A 24,504-nucleotide genomic window follows, 5' to 3' on the forward strand; every position below is an offset into this window, starting at 1 on the left:
TGTTTAAGTGGGGTTTATAAACTGATCTGTCAAAAGATGGGACCATTTGCAACTCAGACTACGAAGAGGAGGATGATTATTTCTCCCTATACTGTACCTAACCGAGCTTTAAGTATAACTATGGGAAATATATGTAAAAGTTAAAGAGAGAAGAACTTTTTCAGTTTGATTAATCATCATAGATAACACACAGAGCACGTTCCACTGTAAAGGAAAAGGAGAATACTGGGGTCGGTGCGCAGGGCAGTGAGGACGTGCCCCAGAGGCAGGCTTGACCCTTCACAGTAATAACCAGCGAGAGCTTGTGTTGACTCGGGGCCCACGGAGGGCTGCGGGCTCCAGTGGACTGGACAGAGTAACAAATGGTTCCGTGACGCCTAAACAGGCAGTTCCTCTGGGCACTGCCCTTTTAAGTTTTCCATCAGTTAAAAGGAAACAAAAGAAAATTAAATGCCATTTAACACAATTTTTATAAATTTTAAATGTTCAGATTTTTGGTTTACATTGTTTTCTTGTTTAGAGCTTTAGAGAACAACACTGACTCAACGTCATTTTCCAAACCCCAAACTGAAACGTAGTTCATTTTCCAAATCTACCTCGATGATACTCCCTCCACTTTAGAAAATGAGAAGTCATGTCACGCAGTTTTAAACAATGGATGAATACAAAGTCCTACGTTTTCTTTCTGCTGAATTAATCTACAGTCAGGGATTGGGTTTTTGAGAACAATTTCCCTCTCACTCCTAGGTAATGATTTACTTGATATTAACCAAAATCAATTTTGAGAAAGTGTTCCCAAGCATCTTGGGATAAATCATAGTATTGCATCTATGAATATGCTCTAAGAAAAGCAAAATATTCAGGGAAGCATAAAACAATTTTACCTTTAAATAAAAATACTTTATTCATTCCTGACAGGTTATCAAAATGTACATTGTTAAGCAAGTAAAAACGGTACTTTGAAATAGTTAACTAGGGAATATTTGGAGGATTTTTGGTTAATTTTAGAGTAAAAACCACTTCCAATCTCCCTTTGCACACATTCCTAACAAGTTGCACTAAACCTGCTTAAAATTGAACATACAATCTCTTGGGCCCCCGTTCATTATAGAATGCACGTTTTCATTTACATTTAAAATAAATGAAAGCTATTACATTTGAATTACCTTCCTTTGCCAAAAACTTTCAGACTTCCTCCTTACATAAAGAATATAGCACAAGACTTGTATTAATCTAAAAACACATACACATACAGAGGATAAAGTGCAACACAACAGAACATGTCTGCGACATCCACCTTCTCAAACTCCCACAGGATTTTCTGAGCTCGTGGAAAGAATGCTGTTCTCGAGCAGCAACGATGCGAACAATGAGGTTATTTCCCTCACTGCTGTCTATATTGAGCACCCCGCCTGCTCTGCTCTCCCTGTGGCTTCTCTCTCTCATTCTCAGTGAAAGTCTCAAAGCTGTGATTCTTTTTAAACCTTGAGAAAAATCAACTCCTTGGAGCCACATAAATAGTGCTTTCAAAGTGTTCAAATGTCTTTTAGCACTCTGTACTGTAAAAGGAGGTTTCCAATGACACCTTGTCTGCGACAAGGAGAACACAGTCACTTTAATAAAAGCAAGCATTCCACCAACTTGGCAGCAAAGGCTTTAAGGACTTTCGACACCAGCCACCAAACATTTCTACAGGCGAGTACCAAGCCAGCCCTAACATGCCAGAGGTTTGGTTGCGTGTTGTTTTCGATATTCAATTATTTAACTAAGAAATGCTTTTGTTCCTGAGATGAGCAAAATAAAATTAAACGAGTTCCCTCTAAAGCTGCCAATGGGCCACTATGCTCCTTGTCTCCACCCTCCTTATCTTCAGAAGGAACCGCCTCTGAAGCATCAGTCTTCCCCATGGCGCCATTTCTGTGACTCGTCTTGCCGAACATCTGGTCTAATTTGGTTTCTCATGCCACCTAACACGTTTGATGTTGCTTCTGTGGCAACAATCAGAGGTTTCACCACTGCTGGAGGAATCTGGCGCAGGACTTCGCCCACAGCGCCAGTAACCCCTCTGCTCTCGTGCTCTCGAGCTGCAGTTTCATAAATGGTCTGAGCCGTGTCTGTAATTCCCTGAAAGGGGAAAGTGGAGAAGAGCAAATTACTGGTCCGAAAACTCTCCAAATTACCCTATAACACACACTTTGGTAGACTTAATCAACATTATGTTTGTAACTAAACCAAAAAACCCTGCTTTTGAGATAACCCAGGATAGTTATTTTTATAACAAAATTCTAATTGTAATGGAAAGTAAGAGGCATTTATTATGATTTAGTATTCTGTTGTGACATGCGTGTGGAAGATGTAGCTACACTACAATTTCATGTAGGGAAGCTTACAGAAATATTTAATGAGCCAAGAGTAGCTTTTCTGGCATTATTCATCACTCTAGTTAAACATGGCACACAAAGCTTCTGGAATAAATATAATCACTAAAAATCATGGCGATAGTTCCTTTGATTCAACTGTAACAAGAAAACCTAATTCTACTAAGCTCCAAAAAATTATTTAATTTGTTTTAAATTACTGGCTGTGTACTAGAAAAGATAAACTGGAACATTCAATTAAGATAAAAGGCTAAGTAGAACATTTTATTGGATTAAATAGAGAAAATTCTGAGAACATAAGGCAGGAACATGTTTCATAATTAGAACAAAGCTTCTGAAGCATGTTTTAATCTTTCCTATAACTGTAGAACGTTGAAATAACCATCACTGCTAGGCTTTACAGCTGACCATACAGATGTGCAGGTCAAGCCAAAGTGCTAAAACTTCACACTCGACTTTCAAATGTCTACCATTTGCCTAACTCAGAAATCCCTTAGGGGACACAACAGCTGTTCCATTGTGACTGTTTCAGTGAAGGGCACAGCACAAGGAACTCTGGGCTCCTCGGAGAAACCAAGGAACCTTGTCCTAATCCAGAATCTAGCCATCACTTTGACAAGCTAACAAGAGTATCATTTCTACCCAGCACAGCACGCAAAAACACGTAATACCGTAGGGCAAAAAAAAAAAAAATGAAGTCCAAAAGAACTAAAAAAAGAGGAAGTGCTATTGTTAAAACTATCTACAAGATAATAGCCAATAAGTGAAACCATGAATACAATGAAGAAAACGCTTACAATGTACACCTTTGTTCACGTCATCTTCCTCCCCCCTCTCAGCTCCCCTCCCTAACCCATAAACAATAAACAGGTATTAGTTTATTATAACACAATGATTAACACCACCAGATCTGGAGACAAGAGAAGTAAATTTAAATCTCCACTCCATCACTTAGCTGTGTGACCTCAGACATCCTTTAACTGGGGAATTAAAATACTGTGGTGATTGTTAGAACTAAATGAAATAATGCATCTACAGAGCTTGGCACAGTTTAGCAGGCACTAAGTGTTCATTAAATGATTCCTAGTTAACTCCTACTACCCTCACCACAACTCCCTGACTCCCACGAAACAGAATTATGTAAAGCAGGGGTCGGCAAACTCTCGGTAAAGAGCCCAATGTTAAATATTTGTGGGCCACATAGTCTCTGTTGTATGCTCTTTTTTTTTTCTTTTTACAATCCTTTAAAAATTGTAAAAATCATTCTTAGCCAGAAGGCCCATATAAAAACAGGCCTGGGCCAGATCTGATCTGCAAGCCGTAGTCTGCAGACCGCTGATCTAAAGGATGAGCCTATCTGTGAAACACATGGGATGTTTTCTCTCGATCTTTGAGTTATTAACATCTACAAGGAAAAAGAAATTTACCAGCATTTAGGAACCTCTATTTAAAAGGGTCTTTAAAATAGAATTCAGATTGAGTCTCATCAAGCACACCTTACCTACATCCCAATCCTTGCCTACTCTTCTCCCCACACTCCCTTCATTCTTCACACTGACAGGGTTAGAGAAAGAGAACTCAACCTCAGACCCAGATACCTGGGCTCCAGCCCTGGCTCCACCACCGACTCGCCACGTACACTGGGAGGCTGGCCCTGCTGAGCCTGCTTCCTCGTCTGTAAGGGAGGAAGACCACCTATCTTTAAGAGTTACTATACACTTGCATGCAGTAAGCACACAAATATTTATTGTAAAATGAATGTAGATTAAATTAGGCAAGCATTGTGGGAATTGTGAAGTGCTACATGTCCAAGTGCTATCATATCCTGCTGCCAACTGCCCCTGCCATGCCTTAAACCCAGGACCATTTTTACGAACCTAATTTCTAACATGTCTGCTGATAACTGGTGCAACCCTGACATCTGTAGGAACCGGTCTGACTGGTGATTTTCTCTCATTCTGACTAAATCTCTTTTTCAGAAAGGTGACCAGTGGTCTTGCCTTTATTTATCCACTAATCCATTTCTTGGGGGCCCTACCTCAGTGCTCTTCCCACCATTTGGGACCACAGAGGCTACTTTTGTCAGGTCAAGGCTGTCCTAGGCACTTCTGCCTGTCAGAATATGATGAAGAAAAGTATCTTTAACGAAATCCTAATAGACGAATCCTAAGTTAAATGACCTCAAACTTCATGTCATATTAAAAAGAATGTCAAAAAAGATTAAGACAGAGAATGCCCCCAACAACACCCATAAAGAACCAGGGTTCACTGGTGCAACTACACTGCAATTTGGCAATGCTTAATAAATGTCGAGATTCAAACAGTTACGAATCACCAATCCCACCCTTAACAACCTCTTGCACATATGAACAAAGGGACATTTATATGAATATTCCTATAGCAGTATTTTAGGGGAAAAAATGGAAACTGTCCAACAGGACAATAAATAAATTATGCCATATTCATACAATGAAATACTATAAAATAGTTTAAATTAGATCTACATATATCAATACTGATAGATCTTGAAAGACAAGTTAACTGAATGAAATAAATAATACCATTTAGGTGAACTTTTAAAATATAAACAATATTTATGTTTTGCTTATAAATACATACTTACAACGATAAAACTATAAAAACACATACAGAAAAACTATATACCATCTTGAGGATACTGAAGGTGTAGGAATGAGATCAAGGTGAGTGATTTACCTGAAAAGTTGTATTTCTAAACAAATCTGAGGTAAATACAGCAAAGTATAAAAAGTGTTAAATCCAGTGGGGAGAACACAGAGTTTGTTTCTATTATTCCTTGCTTGCTTCTGCCTGGAAGGAGAATCAGTCTTCTTTCGATCACTACTCTTCTCGTCACAACGTAGCCCTCTTCTCTTACCTCAAGCAGGCATCTGCACTCGCTATTGGTAGCAGATCCAAATCCACTCCCAGAGATTTCTTGGGAACAAACTCCAAAGATGGAATGCTCTTTAGATGAAAGCCAGGCAAGCAGGCAAAAGGCAAACTGCTTCGGGCTCGTCCACTCAAGTGCTCACTTACCTCTTTCACGACACTGTAGGCCTTGGCCACGCCTTCCCTCAGGTCTACTGGCTGGTGGGCTAACCGGTGATGAGGAAACCTTTTGATCTTCTTGGGCTCGATAGAAAGGGTACCAGGAGACACCATGTCATAAGCAGTCTCTGCTGCTGCCTGGGTCATTGTAACAGAAAGTAAGAAACGAGTCAGAAGGAAGTCTGGAGAGCTGTGCTCCAACAGTGCACTTCCTACAGGGAGTGAGGACGAACAGAGGGGCTCACACGCCCTGACACTGCACTTCTGCAGTGTTTGAATTCCTTACAACAAGAATTTATTACTTTTATAACAAGAACATTAAAAAGTGTGCATTAAAAACTAATATCTGGATTGAGCTGATTTTTCAGGCCCTCCTCTGTCCTCTGAGAACACTCTCCATGTTACCAGGTTAGTCAAGAACCCACGGTTTGGGGCCGGCCCCGTGGCCAAGTTCGCATGCTCTGCTTCGGCGGCCCAGGGTTTTGCCAGTTCAGATCCTGGGCAAGGACATGGCACCGCTCATCAGGCCACACTGAGGCAGCATCCCACATAGCACAACCAGAGGCACTCACAAGTAGAATCTACAACTACATACTTGGGGGCTTTGGGGAGAAAGAATTAAAAAAAAAGAAGATCGGCAACAGTTGTTAGCTCATGTGGCAATCTTTAAGCAACAAAAACAAAAAAAAGAATGCACGGTCTGTGAACAACTGGATAAGGTCAATTGGTGCTTAATACTTAATATAACAAACTTTCATACAACTATTATTTGATCTATAATGCTTTCTTTACATTTAGCTATGATCTTTCCATATAATGGTGAAATAAATCCTTGACTAACTTAATGGTTATAATTTACCTGAAACAGGCAAACAAATTTGATACTGTATTCCACTGTTTTATTCTACTCAAAATATAACACTGGACAGCTAAGCAACAAAAAAAGAATGTTATTAAATCATTGCAAATAAAATATCTACTCTCAACATTTTGTACATTTTCACACTATGATTTTAAAACAAAATAACCCAACGACTTTACAACGGCACTTCCTCTTCGTGTAGATCAAGGTAGCGCATGGAGAGATACCTGTATGGTTTGAACCATTCTGTTGGTGAGTTCCAGAGCAGCCATGGCTGTTGAGGTGCCGAAGGAGGCAGCGCCTCTCTGAAATCCTCTGACGATGCGACCATCCTTCCGGTACTGCTCTATTGGTAACCAGACCAAGTCCTTTAGGCCTTGCACTATAACAAGAGTCGACACACAGAAATCAATAGGAGGATGGAGCTCAGATCTCTGCTATCATCCTAACCCTGGGGTTTTTAACCCCTGAAATGGCAGGTGAAGTTTTGTATGTATGTCTACACTTGTAGGCTTTCTAGAAAGATGGTCGTCACATAGACTCTCAAAGGCATCCATAACCCCAAAAGGGTTAAGAAACACAGATCAGGCAAAATAAATTACCTTTGATTAAAAAAGAAAACTCACCTAATTGTACTAGTGAATGCATAGGCCCAACACCTCCTAGGATTCCTGGTAGTTGGTTCTTCTTAATGTCAGTAAGCCATTCAGTGATTGCATATGAGAGTAATTTGTCAACACCTAGCAAACTAGAGAAAATGACTATTAGTATATAGGAAGGAGAAAGAAACTTATAGGTTTAGATAAGTTTGGGGGATTTTTTTTTTTACTTAAGACAAAAAAATTTACAAATTACAAGAACATTACAGACATTCGATCTGAATATATACATACATACATACACACACACACACACACACACACACACACATATATAATCCATACGTAATGGTAATAATTTCTACAAGACTTAGGTAATACGTATAAGTGCGTTTCTCCACTGTTCTTATTTCTTGATCATCTAAAGCTCTTGCATAGGATTAACTCAACATCTATAAATTGCCACACGGTTCTTAGCTACTAAGAATTACTACCTTGTGAACTTCTGGTCTTTTCACTAAATAAGCTAATTTACAACTTTGGGAAACTTTTAAAAATATAGCTATAGCTGTTTTTGAAAAATACTACTCTGTCCAAACTACTTCTACTCTCTCAGGATAAAAATTAGCCCCTAATCAGTAAGAATCCTCTGAAAATGAGCTCTCTGCAGACAATACTGTAAAATAATTAAATTATATATGCCTGCTAAGAAAACTCAATTTGTAAATTGCTGTAAACTTTAGCAACTACACCTTACAGCCTCATATAATAAATCAACCTACCCGTGTCGATAGAAAAGCCTCTTCAGCTTTAGTTCAGAGCAGTTTAACTGGGCCAGACCAATCAAAATCCCGGTTAATGTACCCTTTAAAATTAAAAAAAGGCCAGATTAATCTGTAAATCGAGAGATTTAACATTTAAAATGGTTGTTATTTGGCAAAGTCAAAGCAATATTCACTAATGAGGCTAAAACACTTAAAATATTTACAGCAAAAAAATACATATTTTATAATATGTATGACCCAATTTATATCAAATTTTACTCATGAGATCTTAATGATGTTTAATTTATTTCAAAAACAGAATTCAATTTTAAAATCTTGCACTTCATTTCAAATATATATATTAACCATGACAGAAAAAAGTTTTAAAACTTTAGTTCATGAGAAAAACAAATGAGATAATTTCTAGAGTACATCTGTGCCACGTTTCCAAACCTGATCCATTGATACATGTTTGCCGTGATAATCAAGTCGAATAGGAACTTCCGATGTGAATCTAAATTCTCTGAAGATAAAGAAAGGAGGGGAGTTATTTATATTCAAAATTACTAATAGTTGAAATTAGATATAAATTAATTTGTTCAACTGGAGAATAAAAACAAAACCACACAATACATAATGTGAATATCTTAAGGTCTAAATAAAGGAAAATATCTTTTAGCTCTATCTTTTCTTAAGGTAATATAACAAAAACCAATGTTAATCAGCTTATAAATTGTATTTATTTTATATTTAAATTTTTTCACAAAAGCCTTTTCCTAGTTTACTAAATTACGTTTACCTTAGAAAAATTTATTCTGGCAGATATTCTCAATTCATACAGAAAACAAATTAATAAAAACAACCTTTAGGATTAAACCAAAGAGTGTAATCACTACCAAGAAGTAAAAAAGAGAAGAGGTAAGGTATTTATTTTAGCTCCATGACGAAGCAGAGAGAGCCAGAAAACCTGGACATGAATCCCAGTTTTATCCGTTATATGGGATGCAATCACGGGCAAGTAACTTAAACTCTCCGAGCCTAAATGTCTTCTCAGTAAACTTAAAAAATACCACCTACAGTGATTAATTTTAGTGAGCATTCTTGAAATGAATGCTTGTAAGTAAGACACTGACACACAAATAATGGGAATTCTGTGAGAATGAAATTGAATTATACACCGATGGTACATATACATCAAACAAAAGGAGCGGGGTTTCAAAAGCTGGACTGTAAACTGGAACTTGAAAAACACTTTTTCTACAGAATAATGTCAGCGATTACATCCTGAGCCACCCCACAGAAGCCCACTTAACCTACAGTGAAATGGAAATGCTGTATTTCCACCAACCACTACGAGAAGCCTGGATCCCAGGTCACCCCGCATCTTCCGAATACGCATCTCCATCCGGCTCTCTGAGCCAAAGCCCCTCGACACCCGCCTCTTCCTTCCTCACTCTTTTTTCTTTATGGCACATATTAGCACAAATCCTATATTTTCCTTACTTGTAAGCTCAGTTAAATAGGGATTTTTCTCTACTTTATTCACTGTGCCTTGAACAAAACCGAGCACACACATAGTAAGTGCTCAATAAATATTTGTGGAATGCATAAATGTTTGGCAGTGGGAGGGGAGGCACTATTATGCCATCATTTGGAAAATGCACTGAATGTGAGATTAAGACTGTGTTCTAGCCCTGGCTCGGCCACGAACTAATTGTGTGGTCTTGAGCAAGTCACCTCAGCTCTCTAGGCCTTAACTTCCTCATCTGTAAAGTGAGTGATTTGGACTATATCACTGACAACCATCCCAGGGTCCTGGACCCCCTAAGAGCTTTTGAGAATAGAAACAGAAATCTATAAGCTATTTTGAATAGTTTAATGAGAAAAATTAACATGGTACCTAAGTAAGTTAAGAAAGGCTACATAAGCTGATTAAAAAGTGTCAATTTCTTTGCTTTCAGGCCAGAATTGTAACAATTCAATTTTCTTTATATTGGTTAACTGGTGTTTACAAAAAACCAAATTGGTAGTTTATATGTGATTAACACAAAATGAGAACTCAAATTATTACTTAGGACATACAATTTTTTTGGTAGAAAAAATTTTCTAAAATAAACAGATCAATGTGGGAAAATGATAAAAGAGGTTCTTCTTTTGCGGTGAAAAGGTTTAGAATCCCCAAAAGATCCTCTATCCCAGGATTTTTCCAATTCTCATATTCTATTATTTTTCTCTATTTTCATCAGCATACAAGGTATTTAAACATGAAAACACTTTAAAATAATTATTCTGCCCACTTTGGGCCACAACTAAAGTCTAACCTCAGATCTGAGAGGGAAAGACAGAATTTGGGGACCAGTGATGTCAATGGGAGAGGAACACAGAAAACCAGGGAAGGAGCTCATTGTCCTCACAACACAAGTGGCTTTGATCTTCAGCCCTTCTCCTTCCAACAGAGGCAAGGCTCCATCCCTACTGGCAAGAGTTGGGAAAGAAAGAAGACGGGAAGAATACATGGGTCTGGAAACGAGGGATAAACTCCAACAGGTATAGGAAGGGTCACGAATGACACGACAGTGAAGAGGAAGGGCAGAAAGAGAAAACTAGATAGAAAATACTCATAAAGGAAAAGGCAGGAATGCCAAAGTTGAGGGGAAGAGAGGGACAGAAGGAAGAAAAAAGGAAGAAAAAAGGAAGAAGCTAAGAGGAAAAGGAAATTCCTACCACAGAATCTATAGACAGATGAATTCTGAACCAAGGTTACTATGTGTAAATGACACGTGCCATGTAGGTGAGGACCACATACAAATAAATACACCAGTTGATTATTTGACACTGCAAAGAAAAGCTGGTGTAACCTCATGATTACCAGTATACAAATCTTCAAAACTCTAAAATCACTTCATTTGTTATCAAAATTAAATTATTTACCTAAAAAACACAGGCTGATCAGTAAATGATGCTTCTTCAGTTGAGAAGTCCTTCTCTTCCTCTCCATTAACCACTTCCACAGAATTGGCACTACCATTTTGGGAAGGGAGCTTTGGCCCAGGGAAAGAAAGAACTAGATTTGGTTCCTTCGAGGTGCTTAAATGCCTTGGCAGACTGCAGGTGACATCAGCTCCAGGAGACCTTTTAACTGAAAATGTAATGTGCACATTTAAAAAATTAGCTATGTTTCTTTAGAGAAACCATTTAAATCAATCTAGATTTAACTAGTTTTGCTACACTTCCTTTAATAAACACAATTACTACTCCAGAGAAAATTGACTTTCACCTTTTAAATTATTACTTTTACATAAACTATATTTGCATAATTTAACAAAAATAAACAGAGAATACATTTATGTAATTGACAATAACAATTGTAAGTGTATTCTCTAAAAGGCCTCACAACAATCAAAATCAACCCAAAGACTTGTTGTAGACTTTTTCAAACTATACATATTTAATACCTTCTGGATCTGGAGCCATTAGCAACTCCACTTCTGTAGAAAGACTTGTGAAGAAATCTTTCAGGAAAAACAAGGCATCCTAAAATTAAGAGACATAATTATAACTAAAAGGGGGGGAAAAGGTAACTTTATTTCTAAAGTTATGAAACAACGTATCTTAAAGTCTCATATTTTACTCATTATTCAAATACAGTGATAATTTACTGAGTCCTTACTAAGTCAGGCATTGGCTCTATTCTCAATCCCTTCTCTCTCTCTCCCCCACCACACACATACACACATACACACACACACACTCTCACTCTTCACTGTTAATTGTCACAACTTTATGTGAAAATTAATTTATAGATGCAAAAATTAAGACAGAGAAGTTAAAAATTACAAAACTAGGAAGGATTTCTAAATCAAAGTACATTTTAAGTTTTCTTAGAAACAGCGTTTTTATTTGGCATGAGTCCTCATTCTAAATTGGTAACGGTAATGTTACTAACAATAGTAGTAGCAGCAAGCATGTACTGAGCATTTGCCACGTGCCTTAAAAGTTCTTAAACCCTTACTCCTGCTTTACCACTGTTACACTGCCTTAATACATTTTATTCATTAGACATCATATTCAAAATAAAAATTAAAAACAAATAAAATCATCCATGCAGTGCAGTCTCTTCTAAAATTATATAATTACAAACAAAAATCTATGGATCTGTCTTGATGATGTACATGCAAGCCATATTTGCCTGTTATTAGCAGCTTCATTTTGCCTACCTCACTCAAACTAACAAGTTCATCTTGGAGAATACGAAAATTAAATGCCTGAACCTGTTCTTTCTTATTCTTCCCTCCTATTTTAACAATTCTAAATTAATATAAAATACTAACACTGCACCAAAAATGATGTGCAGGTGAATCACAAAGTCACAATATTGGGTAGCACAGCAACTTTGACTGACCATTCCAAAGGATCTGATAGACTACTGATCACATCTATCAGAAGTATATATAAATGACGTCAGTTAGAAAGGTACTTTTCTAAGTAACACGACATATGGGAAACTGAGGGATGGGACTGAAGAGCAAGCAGGTAGTTTCAACAGTATTGGAAATACTCTGGTTCTGCAGTAGGGTAGTGGATTCACGAATTGTTAATTATATTATTATGCTTTACACATATATATTTATGTATATATCTGATACATTATTTACATGATACACATTTATTATATATTACTGTCTGTTTGTGTATATATATCTCTCTCGAATACTAATGGTGAGAAATAGTATATAACATGTTATTCTTTGGCCGCTAGATGGTGATATTTTAATGCTATAAATGTTTTGACTCCATGACTGCCTTCAAAAAAAACAGAGAAAATTCCAGGTGTAAAGTTGCTCTTTAAAAAAAAGGAAAACTAAAGAAACAGTACTTTGTACTACAAATGCACAAAACAACAGACAAAGGGATACTATTCATCAGCTTTTCAAAATGTTCTCAGAATTTTTGATTTTGGTATTGATGCTAAACTCTTTATAATTCAATAAGACAAACAACTTAATTTTCAAACTAGCATCCCAAGGACTCTTCACAAAAGAAGATATACAAATAGCAAATAAGCAGGTGAAAAGATGCTCAGCATCATTAGTCATCAGGGAAATCCAAATTAACACCATAATGACCACCAGGTAAAACAGCTAAAATTAAGACAATAGCAAGTGTGGTGAGAGTGCGAGGCAGCTGCAGCTCTCATCTGTCACGGTGGGAAAGCACAACGGTACAAAACTGTGAAAAACTCTCTGGCAGTTTCTTACGATAAACACACATCTACCCTATGCCTCAGAAATCCTGTTTATACATACATATTTTGTTGTAAGTGTCCATCAATTCCAATTCCTAGCAACCCTGTGGACAGCCTGGTCTCTCCGCGCCATCCTCTCCCCTTCCAGCACTGTATCAGACAATGCTCCACTGCTATTCAAACATTTTTTTCACGGCCAATTTTTTGGAAATGAGGGTCCAGGTTCTTCCTCCTAGTCTGTCTAGTCTGGAAGCTCCACTGAAACCTGTCCACCATGGGTGACCCTGCTGGTATTGAAATACCGGTGGAATAGCTTTCAACATCACAGCAACACGTAGCCACCACAGTATAACAGTTGACAGATAGGTCGTGTGGTTCCCTGACCGGAAAATGAACCCAGGCTGCGGTGGTGGGAGTGCTGAATCTTAACTGCTAGACCACCAGGGCTAGCTATATATATATTATATATATAATATATAGATATATTTACCCAAGAAAAATAAAAACATATGTCCATTAAAAAAACGACACACACAAATTTCATAACAGCTTTACTCATAACAGCCAAAAACAAGAGAAATCCAAATGTAACTCAACAAGTAAATGGATAAACAAATTGTGGAATATCCAATGAAATACTACCCAACGATAAAAATGAATAGCTGATACATGCTACAACATAGATGAATCTTACAAACATAATGTTGAGCACAGGAAGCCAGATACAATTTCATTTATATGAGGGTGTGGAACAGGAAGAGCTTATCTATGTGACAGAAATGATTTAAATGGTTGCTTTGCGGTGGTAGAGACAGTCTACAAAAGGACATGAGGGGACTCTGTAAGGTACAGAAAACGTTGTATATTGCAATTGATGTAGTAGTTACTTAAGTGTATATATCTGTCAAGATCAAGTTGTACACTTAATTCTGTGCATTTTATTATATGCAAATTATACCTCAATACAATTTTTTAAAATTTAAAAAAATTGTTTTATTATTTATGCTAAACTTTGACTATAAAAGTTATTTCTAGCTTTAAAGTCCTATGATAGAGGATATTAATAGTGCAATAGGATGAAGTGTTAAAAGAATTATTTTTCATGTCATACTCAGGCAATTAAGCCACAATGCTGAAAAACTGCAAATGTGCAAACTGGCACTGCTACATATTCATCATTTCCAACCTCAGCTGACACCTACTTATCTTACCAGAATGGTCTCACATCACATCTCACAACCTGAATCAGGCCTTCAACGCCTTTACAAAAATCTCACGTAGCTGACTGCACAGCATTCCTGAAGACCTTTCCTGATCACCCCTCACTCCGCAAACTCCCGGCCTGCTTAGGAGCCCTGCTCTGTGGGTCACATCTTTATGCCTTTCTTATCACTTGTCTTTATCACAGGATGTTAAAATGATCTGTTTTATGGCGGTCTCCCCACTACACAGAGCTCTTTGAGGATGAGAATGTTTATTCATGTTTGTATCCCCAGTATCCTAGTACAGAACCTGGGACAAGGTGGGCATTCAGCAAATGCTTTGGAATTAACATATCTTCCCCCTACACTGCTTTCTGAGCAGTACAATACTAAAATGAACACAAGACTAGGAGAGTCAGGAAATCAGGCCCTTCACACTTCGGATCTCAAACTGCCTGGTTACATGACCTCCATCATCCACTGCCATGCCCCCTCCCCACCCCCTCCATGGAAATCACTCCATCTGCCTAGTTTCCTCCCTACCCTACATGCTGGACACGCCAGGCTTTGGAAGCAATTGCACTGAGCTTCAACAGTAATGCAGCTTTTTAAAAACATGAGAAACCAATGTGTTGCTTTCATACTTACTGTCTTTGATCCAGTTAAGATAAAGTCAGAGATATGCTTGGTAAAAAAATATATTACTCAAAGCATTATCATTCATCAACTGACTTCTTTTCAAAAGAAAAAACAAAGAACACAAATATTTGGCTTTCTGTTCAGATAACCATTGTCTATCTCAAAATATGTACGTCAATCTTACAAGATGCAAACCAGGCAGGCTGTTTTTGTATGGTAATATAGTTCAGTGAGGCTTAGATATTTGTAGCATAGCTTTGTTTTCCTAGGTTTCATATCTTGGGGAATTATTTCCCATTCCTCCTCAGTTCAGTCATAACATTTATTTCCCTGACTGTTTTCTCTAAGATTAATATTTCCCCATTTTAAAATCATAATGCTTTATAGTTGTAAAGAAGAAATTAAGCTCAACATTCAAAAAAAAAAAAAGTCTATTAAAGAAAATTAGGCTTGCTAAGTCTGGTAAAGTCACGCCATAAAGATGTAGCTTGCTCACACTGGTGATTTCCACAGATCGAACTTCCCATAAATACTTCATCATATTACTACTAGGCCAATGTATGGATAAATTAAATTAAAACAAGGGGATCAAAAGATGTTCTTCTCATAATGAGAAAACATAACTCTAAAGCACTCACTGGCGAGTCTGAGCCAGCCCAGAAGCTACAGATATTAAGATAAAGTTGGGCTAAACGTCTGTGCTTCACAATATATTTTTTCTGCTATTTTGTTTACAGTATAAATGCTATTTAAGCTTATTCCTAAAATATCTGTTACTTATTTAAATAACAAATCAACATAAATAAACAAATGAATAAAGAGGACAGATTAGTGGTTACCAGAGAGGAAGGGAGTTAGGGGTGGGCGAAAGGGCTAAAGGGGCACATATGTATGGTGCTGGATCTAAATTAGACTATTGGTGGCGAGCACGATGCAGTCTATACAGAAACTGATAAATAATAATGTACACCTAAAATTATACAATGTTATAAACCATTATGACCTCAATAAAATAACTGAAAAAATGAAGAAAACCATAAAAAAATAAGTAACAAATCAATATTATTTAAGCAAATGAATAACATCAACCCACATATTTCTACTTCCAAACCTGAGCTCACACCAATATGAGGTATGACAGGAGGGTTTTGTTATTTCAAAAGCAGATTATTTTAAAAACTTCATTTATTTTCTTCAGTTGTTACATGCTTCATTAATAACAGTAAGAGTTAACGCTGATCTTTAACACTGCATGCCAGGCACCAAGCTAAATGTTTTACATATACGTCTCATTTAATCCCCGTTTTTTAAAAAAAATGATGCTACACATATTGCTATTTCTTCCATTTTATCAATGAAGAAACTGAGGCTTGGAGAAATTAAGTAACTTACCCAAAGCTACACAACTAGTAAAAGAGAAGTGAGATTTAAACCCAGGTCAGACTCCAAACCCATGTTCCTCATCAGTCTACTGCACTACCATAAAGCATCATATTTTCAGATACTTGGAATAGTTTGTCAAAGAGGCACTATGTTTTAGCCAGTTCTCGGGGTCAAAGTGGAACTCAGAATAATTCAGTGGGATGCTAGCTGGAACACGGGAAAGAGGGTTTCTTTATGCCTTTCCATAAATCTCTGTTGCCTGTGACCCGTTTAGATGCCAATTTACTGATTTGTCATTCTGCCCAAAGCAGGAGTTCTCTGCCAGGTGCCGAGATTAAGACACAAGCCTTCCTATCTTTCAATCATAGATATCAGGGAGTCCTTTACTGCTCTCTGAGCATAAGTGTACATCTGCATTAGGAGTATGTGTGTAAGGAGTAGAGAATAAGAAGTAGGTCTTAAGGGCTATGTCACATAGACAACGAGCAGGAGACTGGAGGCAACATCTAACAAGGTTTACTCACCAACTGCTCAGATTCCAAATGCCTAATGAAGTTGCCCTGTTCTTCACGAGAGGGGGTCTGCTTTAATTATGCAACTTTCATAAACGTGAAACAATACTAACTATCACAATTCTACTAAGTTAAATCTCTCATTCTGAATGGGGATATACATCTATATATTGACTCCTAACTCCAGGAATCACCCTTGCAGTACCAACCTGGTCAATATTGAGACGAAGGGGCATCAGCGACACTCCTAAGCAGCATTCCTGTGGGGACCTGCCAGACTCTGGGCGCACGTGTAATGCTTTAACTGTCAACTACAAGATAAGAAAGAGAGAAACATTTTTTTCCCCAATGATAATTATGACCTTTTTTTCATTAAAAAAGGAAAAAGAGAAGAAAAAACAAAAACCATTTCTATTCCCTACATTAGAACAAAAAGTGGAATTCTTTACCCTCTTTCCTTAAAAACCTGAATCAAGGGGCTGGCCCCGTGGCCGAGTGGTTAAGTTCGCGCACTCCGCAGCAGGCGGCCCAGTGTTTCGTTGGTTCGAATCCTGGGCGCGGACATGGCACTGCTCATCAGACCACGCTGAGGCAGCGTCCCACATGCCACAACTAGAAGAACCCACAACGAAGAATACACAACTATGTACCGGGGGGCGTTGGGGAGAAAAAGGAAAAAATAAAATCTTTAAAAAAAAAAACCTGAATCACACTTTTTCAGGTGCACACTCCTCAAGAATCTGATGAAAGATACGGATTCTCTTTAGAGGAAAACAATTCCAACGGTGATGTTGTACGAGCAGTCTCAAAGAAGTCTGCTGAGCCCCTGAAGCTAATCCACAGACCCATATTCCAAAGACAGTTTCTACAAAGTTTTCTTCTAGAAGTCCTGAGCTAATCACTTCTGCTGTACTAAAACGTAAAGTGTTAGAAATCTGGAACACTTCCAGCAATACTAAATATTTTGTGTAGATCACCATGGAACTCTGCTTTTCCTCAGTATCAATATATTGGCAATTATCGTGAATGGACCCTAGAAGTGACATGCAAAATAATTTTTAAAACACAAAACTGTTAAGCAGCACATTTAAAAGAGATATTCATATTAAAATGAGGAAAAAAAAATCAGTAATCTTCTCCAATCTAAATCTTCTGCAGTTAGATATAATAAAAACACTTTTCCAAAACAAATATAACAAAAAATATGAAGTTTTAAATCTTACCATGTTGGAATGAGCTTTTCGAGGCATTTCTTTACTGCAATACAGGTACAAAAACTTATTCATTTGTGATGTTGCCAGGCGATCTCGAATTTCAAGATCCTGCACGATGAACACCTGCCGGGAGACTGGGTGTTCTAAGAGGCTGGAACTGCATTCTGGCTTGCATGGGGGGTAGACCTCATGCTGAAACTTCACCTTCACAGACAAGGAGAAGGAACATAGAGCAAGCTTTACATTTTATTTAAATGAGATTTTCTCCATAAAATGCAAAACATCACTCAGCAGTTTCTTTGAATTCTCAGCTTTCAATTCCACTTTCAGAGAATATAACATTCCTTCATTTGTTCACTTATTTATTGATTGACCTGTGCATACCCTACCATACAAAGATAAGCTTGACTGACACTTTTTATTTAATCCTGGTAAAATCCCTAACATTTTCAAGCAAAACCCTCAACAGGAATAAGACATAAACTTATCATCTTGCATATCTATGAAATTGCTTGAAAATCAATCATTGAAGGCAGACTTCAAGTTCCAAAAGAGGGTAAGGATACAATTAAATACAAGGAATTGTCATCACTACAACCCTCCTATGTTAAGCACCCTAGTGCATGACACTTGGCACAATCCCAGACAAGCTGACAGAATTGAATGCACACACTGCCACAGGCGGCCTGGCCCTACTGGTCTCTAGATGTTCACAAAGGACCTGACATATGTGCTATCCGACAGCAGGCCTTCCCAGACAGATGCTCCAAGGGCAGTGGTTCTCCAGGTGTCGTCCTGGGGAAAGCAGCATCAGAATCACCTGGGAACTCGTTAAAAACAAATCCACAGGCCAACCTAGGACCTGCTGAATGAGAAACTTTGGGGTCCAGCAGCCTGTGTTTTAACAAGCCCTCAAGGGGATTCTGATGCCTGCTCAACTCTGAGACACTGCTCTAGGGGTAGCCTAGGAAAACAAAAACAAAACCCTGCAGTCTTCTCAGAACGTCTGAGAAGGAAAAAGAGGTGAGAGTTTTATACAAGACGCCTGCACTTTTCCAGTCCGAAGGGCTGGGACTGCCGGCTCTAGGCCACAAGGCGAGGAGAGGCAACCAAAGAACCCCACTAATGCTTCTGCTTTAGTGGACTTTTCCTTTCAAAATGCCGTCTTACCTTGCTTAACTGTATTTCCATTAAAAAGTCATGGTTTCTTCCTTTTCCCCCACATACCATATTACGTCCATGTCTTGTGGGTGTGTGAGAAGGGGAACTGTGGGGACTACTATAAATGGGGGAAAAAAAACCTTTTGTTAAAGGAATATTCAAAGAAAGGCAATGAATAACATCAGGAAAAATAAGATGAAAAGGAAAATAAGATTACAGAACGCCACCACAAATTGTATTACTATAAACCAAAACCACATTTTTTATACTTTAAGACACTGAGAACATTAATTTTATTATTGCCATTAGGGCAATCATCTGCTTGCTAAATATTTAGAACTACAGAAAAACCTAAGTATGATATTGGTGTTCATATCAGAGGACAGACTTAGAACTGAGACCTCCTTATAAGTTCCTTATTACTTCACAAACCCTTATAGTAAGAGCACAAGTCCTAGAAATCCCAATTAATACAAAAAAGAACTATAGTAAAGTCAGAAGTTTTTAAAAATCACTTTTAAATTGAAAAAGTTAGTACACTGTCGTGCCAAAGGTTACCATTCCACACAACCTTTTCTGACCCTCCCCATCCAATGAGAATGTTTGCCCCCACCACACCTAGTCTCTCTCTCTAGTTCTCTTCTAGCACTACCGAACAATGCACTCATTTAACAAGTACTTCAGGAGCATCGACTCTTTGCGTAGTACCCTGTGGATGCTGGAGACTCAGGGGCATGCACGGTCCCTGGCTCCTGACGCACAAACATCACTTCATTGCCCTGATTTGCTCACGTAACTGTCTTTGCCTTTTGAACTGAGGGCAAGGTCTGGGTCTCATTCATTTTAGTGAACGTGCTGAACGGAAATCACATAAGTCACCATGTTTTAGTAAAAATACAAACAATGCAAACAAGTTCACAAATGGAAAAATGTAAGAGCATCATTTAAACTACAGTTTTTAATACTACTTTATAGATTTTTTTTTAAATGATAAATTCTCTGCATTTTTCTATAAAAAGAATATATTGGTCTGCCAAATAAACTTATGTAGAAATTAACTTACTGATAACTTTTAGCTGGAGAAGTAGGAGGGGCTGTTCCAAAATCTTTTCCTCCATAAAGATGCCAAACAAGAGAGACTTCTTTAACAACGTACCGAACCACAGGAACGGGAAAGTGTAACGGGGCTTTGCTTGTGTCTGTCTTCTTAACAGGCACACTAAAATAATTCTCTCTGATCACAATTGCATCATCAACCATTACTTTTACCACTGGTTCTTCTTCCTTCTCCTAGGATGGAGAAACAGGTAACACACACTCTCTTATCTCAGAAGAAACCACTGATTATAGTGCACATCTCAAGGGAATTTCTTGATTCTTTCTTTTTAATAATTTCAATATATAAAATGGAATAGTAAGCACTGACATTAATCATCACATAAGATACTCTGTTTTACTAACCACAAAATGGATCCCCTGTTCTATGGTTACTCCATAAGGACTTTTTATAGTCCACAATTCACATTTTACTACTTGTTTGACAATGAAAAGGCACAGATTTAGTGTGCGTGTGTTGATGCGTGTGCGCGCGTGTGTGTAGTTATTTAATTCAAAGTCAATACTGCACTCCAAACTTGACATACTTCAACATACCGACCAAATTATCACGTTCCTAATAATGAGCTTAACCTGAATTTGATTGGCTTTTTTAATTTCCTGGAACTTGGTAAAATTAATACACTCACCTAAGTTACCACTGAGTTCAATACATATAGACACTAAATGGTGATTTACTGGGTTCAATTCCAGCACCAATGCTTAACCATTTTCGTTAGTGAACTGTGCATTCACTAAATCCAGACCACCCTTTTTAAATGTCAGCATGATACTAAAATGGAAATTATATATATCAACCAACCACCAGCCTTCACACAAACCTCATCTTTCCCAGTTCTTGGACTAGCAACTCTGTGCAGCACTCCTTTCTGCCATTTAATTCCACTACCCTGAAGAGTTAACTTCCCATATACAACATCTGTAGTTCAATAATCTATGTAGGAAATTTTGCAAAGACAGAGCATTCTTCTGAGTCTCTGAGATGTGTCATAGAAACAGTAAAGTATATCAAACATTTATAAAGCATCAATAGTACATGACAAAACAAAGTAATTCTGAACTGTGAAAAGTTAAAATCTAAAGAATCTTTTTCAGGTAGCCTTTGGACAATTCAGTATATAACATATTTCAAGGCCTTGAGCCTATTATCAATTTATTACCTGAATGGTCGCTCTTGGCGCAAAAAGAATGCAGAAGTCGTCATTTTCCGTGGACACACCTGTCACTGCATCACTAATCAAGTGGTGAGTGAATGAGGCATAAGTGGGGCCAGGCTCCTGGGACACATTCCCACTCTCATCTGGAAACAGGAAGAGGTCTGAACAACACGGCTCCTGAATTTGAGATTTTTCATCCAAAACACCTAGGTAAAAAGATTACAATATTCTATTTAGGCAATTTTGAAACATCAATAACAGTAACACTTATTAAGCATTTTAACCACATGTCAGATACACATTATGTACCATTTATTTCTTACAACAGTCTTCTGACTACTAATAAAAAGACTAATAATAAGTTTGAAGTTCTCTAAGAAAACAGTAAATGACAGTCTCTTAAAGTTACAGACAGTCTCCTCTTAGTTATTTGGTGTTAGAGAAGCTGAGGAATTCGGCAACAGCTGGTTAGCGCTGACTGGAGTTTCACTTTAGCCAGAATTTCATATTGACAATTCTGTCCTGTGGGTGGAGTTCTGGAAGAAACTTCTTGGACAATATTGCAACAGAGGGAGAAACTGGTTACATCTAGTAGTGTCTCACCTAAATCTATAGGACATCTCTGCTTGTGGAGCAGGTAGGGGAATCGGTTGCTGAGCATATCTTAGGCCAGGGCGCGATTCCAAGCAATAAAGACTACTTCTTAGGGCGCTGGATACCCAAACCGGACACCTGTTCTCAGGCAGCTCTCTCAATATTAAGTTCACAAAAGACTGCATGTGTGCCAAAATCTGTATGTGACCATACATTTTCATACATTTATATTACATATCAGATTTATGAATTCTTTTGCCATTCATTCATTCAAACCAAACACTGTAATATGGATTGAGAAGACTAAGATGAATAAAGTGACACTTTAGCCTCAAGAGGCTCACAGATTAGATTTTAAATTCTTCTATGGCAGCACCTCAGACTTACTCATCCTTATAACTGCCCTGTGACTAGTACAAAATCTTGAATACTGAAGCTGCTCAGTAAATATTTACTAAATATTCTTTCCCACATAAATAGGTTAGCTGCTAATATTTATTACAAATAATGTAGCACATAGGACGCTAAAAGTTCCCATCTTCTTCCTTAGTTCTAATTTATTCTAAATTAGAATAAAAGCAACATGTAATGCTAAACTTTTCAAACACCATGAAATAAAATTTAAAAATTAAGGATTCACAACATATAGAAATAGCTATGTTCATCCAATTAGAAAAAAATATGTTTTAGATAGATGCTCCAAAATATTGAGATGCTTCCACTTGGCTTTCAAGACTAACTGTGTAGTTCCTCCCTGCTTATCTAACTTTATTATCTAATTCTTCTCAATAAGAAGGGAATTTCTGTTCCACTAACAGGCTGAGCGGCTAGATAATTAAGGTCCACACATGCCTTCGTCTGTACCTCTGCTGATGGTAATGACCTTGCCAAGATTACCTTCTGTCTCCCCTCTACACATCTAAATCCTACTCACTTTTTAAAAGCCAACTCATTTCACTTTCACCCAAGCCTAATGAAACGATTCCAATCCTTTCCAAACAATAGTCCAAGTATATACCACATTCTAAAGTGTTTTCTTATATCATTTCTCAATTATTCTAAGTACCAGCATTAGTCTGGTTTACTGCCAATTTGTTTTACTAAACTATAAGCTACCAGAAAACATAAGCTTTGTCTTCCACTTAATCTGTATCCCCCACAACACCCTGGCCAGTGTTATTCATCTGCAAGACACTCAATAAACACAAGCTGACTAATACATATCTACCACAACTCATACCTGTCTTTTCTTTAATAAGTTACTTACTGAAGAATTTATAGGAACACAAATGAGGTAAGCCTCAACTACAACATCAGTACATCCAGAGAAACGGTCTTGGTCTGTCTTACCATTAGATTGTGGTTTTGCAGATGAAGTAGCTTGTTGCATGTCAATCTCCTCCATAGCATCACTCATCAAATCTCGTAAAATTTGTTGATCTGCTTCAGGAAGTACTGGACCACGTGAGGATGATCGACCACTGGAATCTACCTACAGCCAAAAAACCTAATTAAAAGTAACTGAAAATGCTCTAAAAAGCAAACTATTTAACATTTATTTTGTCCTACAAATACACTACTTTTTACAAAAACACTAGAAAGAGGAACATGTTCATTCTTCTGTATTTGGCCCAGCAGCTGTTACATTTCCATTTTAAGTTTTTAGTATCATCATCATCACTCCAACAACTACTGGCAAATAGAAATAAATGTGTCATTGCCTCTAAGCCAGCACAGTGAACTAGGATCTTGAAGAGGAAATACATTAGAAGAAAAGGAAGTTGGAAAAAACTGCAGCAAAGCTGGGGAAGAGGGGCTCTCTCTCTGTAGAGAGTTTGATCTGCTCAAATCTGATGGCTACCAACGACTTTCACCCCTTCGAGACAAAGCCACTGTAGGTCAGAGACTCATTGCTTGGAACAAATAGACACACTTAAGGACAGTGGGGGGCATACACAAGAGAGACAGTCTACTAAATGGTGATTCATGGACTCAATTTCAGCACTGATGCTTTACCATCCTGGTTAGTGAACTGTGCTCATGAAATGTGAACATGACTCTAAAATGAAAAGATCCAATTCAAAACGGATAACTTAAAATAACTGTTAATAAACTCAAGAATGCTTTTAAAAAAGACTAAACAGTAGAGAGGGAGTGTCATAGATCACCTTATTAATAGTGAAAATATGGCAGGAGCAAGGAATCAAAAACAGAAGCATAACACATAACGTGTAAGATCATCCTGAACGAATGATAATGCAAGGCCAGCCAGACCCTTACTAGAGGCTCCACAGCCTAAGGGGATTGAGAATTCTGTTCACAGAAGAGGCTATAAAGAAGAATGACAACACTGAAAAATAAAAAATGTTAAACAAACTGGACATTGCTCAATCTGGACGTAAGACATGGCAGAGAGGTGACACTTGGGGGCATCAGAAAGCATTAAACCAGGAATCAAAATATCTGGGTTTTTGTTGCTGCGTCTGCTACTAATTAGGGCAAACTGCCTAAATTCTCTGGGTTTTAACTTATTCATTTGTAACACAGAGATGATCATCTTTAACCTCTCTATTGCACTGGATTATAGGAAATTACATATGAGAAAGTAT

At 37.7% G+C, this 24,504-nt stretch overlaps 1 protein-coding gene across 3 annotated transcripts in view; it reads right to left on the reverse strand.

Moving 5' to 3' along the window:
* Positions 1-878: 878 nt before the first annotated feature.
* ATG2B (autophagy related 2B) overlaps positions 879-24,504 on the reverse strand; it is a 68,305-nt gene continuing 44,679 nt past the window's right edge. The window contains exons 29-43 of one of the 3 annotated variants that reach the window (XR_011432304.1): positions 23,246-23,387; positions 21,305-21,507; positions 20,092-20,318; positions 19,038-19,146; positions 17,877-18,071; positions 17,631-17,686; positions 16,863-16,964; positions 11,128-11,206; positions 10,604-10,811; positions 8,126-8,195; positions 7,691-7,773; positions 6,936-7,057; positions 6,537-6,691; positions 5,436-5,585; positions 879-2,124 (exon numbers count right to left, since the gene is read on the reverse strand). Coding sequence is in view for 2 of the 3 variants with exons in the window: in XM_023628345.2 (XP_023484113.2) it covers positions 1,894-2,124; positions 5,436-5,585; positions 6,537-6,691; positions 6,936-7,057; positions 7,691-7,773; positions 8,126-8,195; positions 10,604-10,811; positions 11,128-11,206; positions 16,863-16,964; positions 17,877-18,071; positions 19,038-19,146; positions 20,092-20,318; positions 21,305-21,507; positions 23,246-23,387 (2,076 nt within the window). In the remaining variant the exon portion in view is untranslated. Of the gene's footprint in view, positions 2,125-4,416; positions 4,491-5,435; positions 5,586-6,536; positions 6,692-6,935; positions 7,058-7,690; positions 7,774-8,125; positions 8,196-10,603; positions 10,812-11,127; positions 11,207-16,862; positions 16,965-17,630; positions 17,687-17,876; positions 18,072-19,037; positions 19,147-20,091; positions 20,319-21,304; positions 21,508-23,245; positions 23,388-24,504 lie in introns of all 3 variants that reach the window. The other 2 variants (XM_023628346.2, XM_023628345.2) reach the window with 2 other exon arrangements.

This window comes from Equus caballus, chromosome 24 (genome assembly GCF_041296265.1).
Source record: "Equus caballus isolate H_3958 breed thoroughbred chromosome 24, TB-T2T, whole genome shotgun sequence".
Lineage (NCBI taxonomy): Eukaryota > Metazoa > Chordata > Mammalia > Perissodactyla > Equidae > Equus > Equus caballus.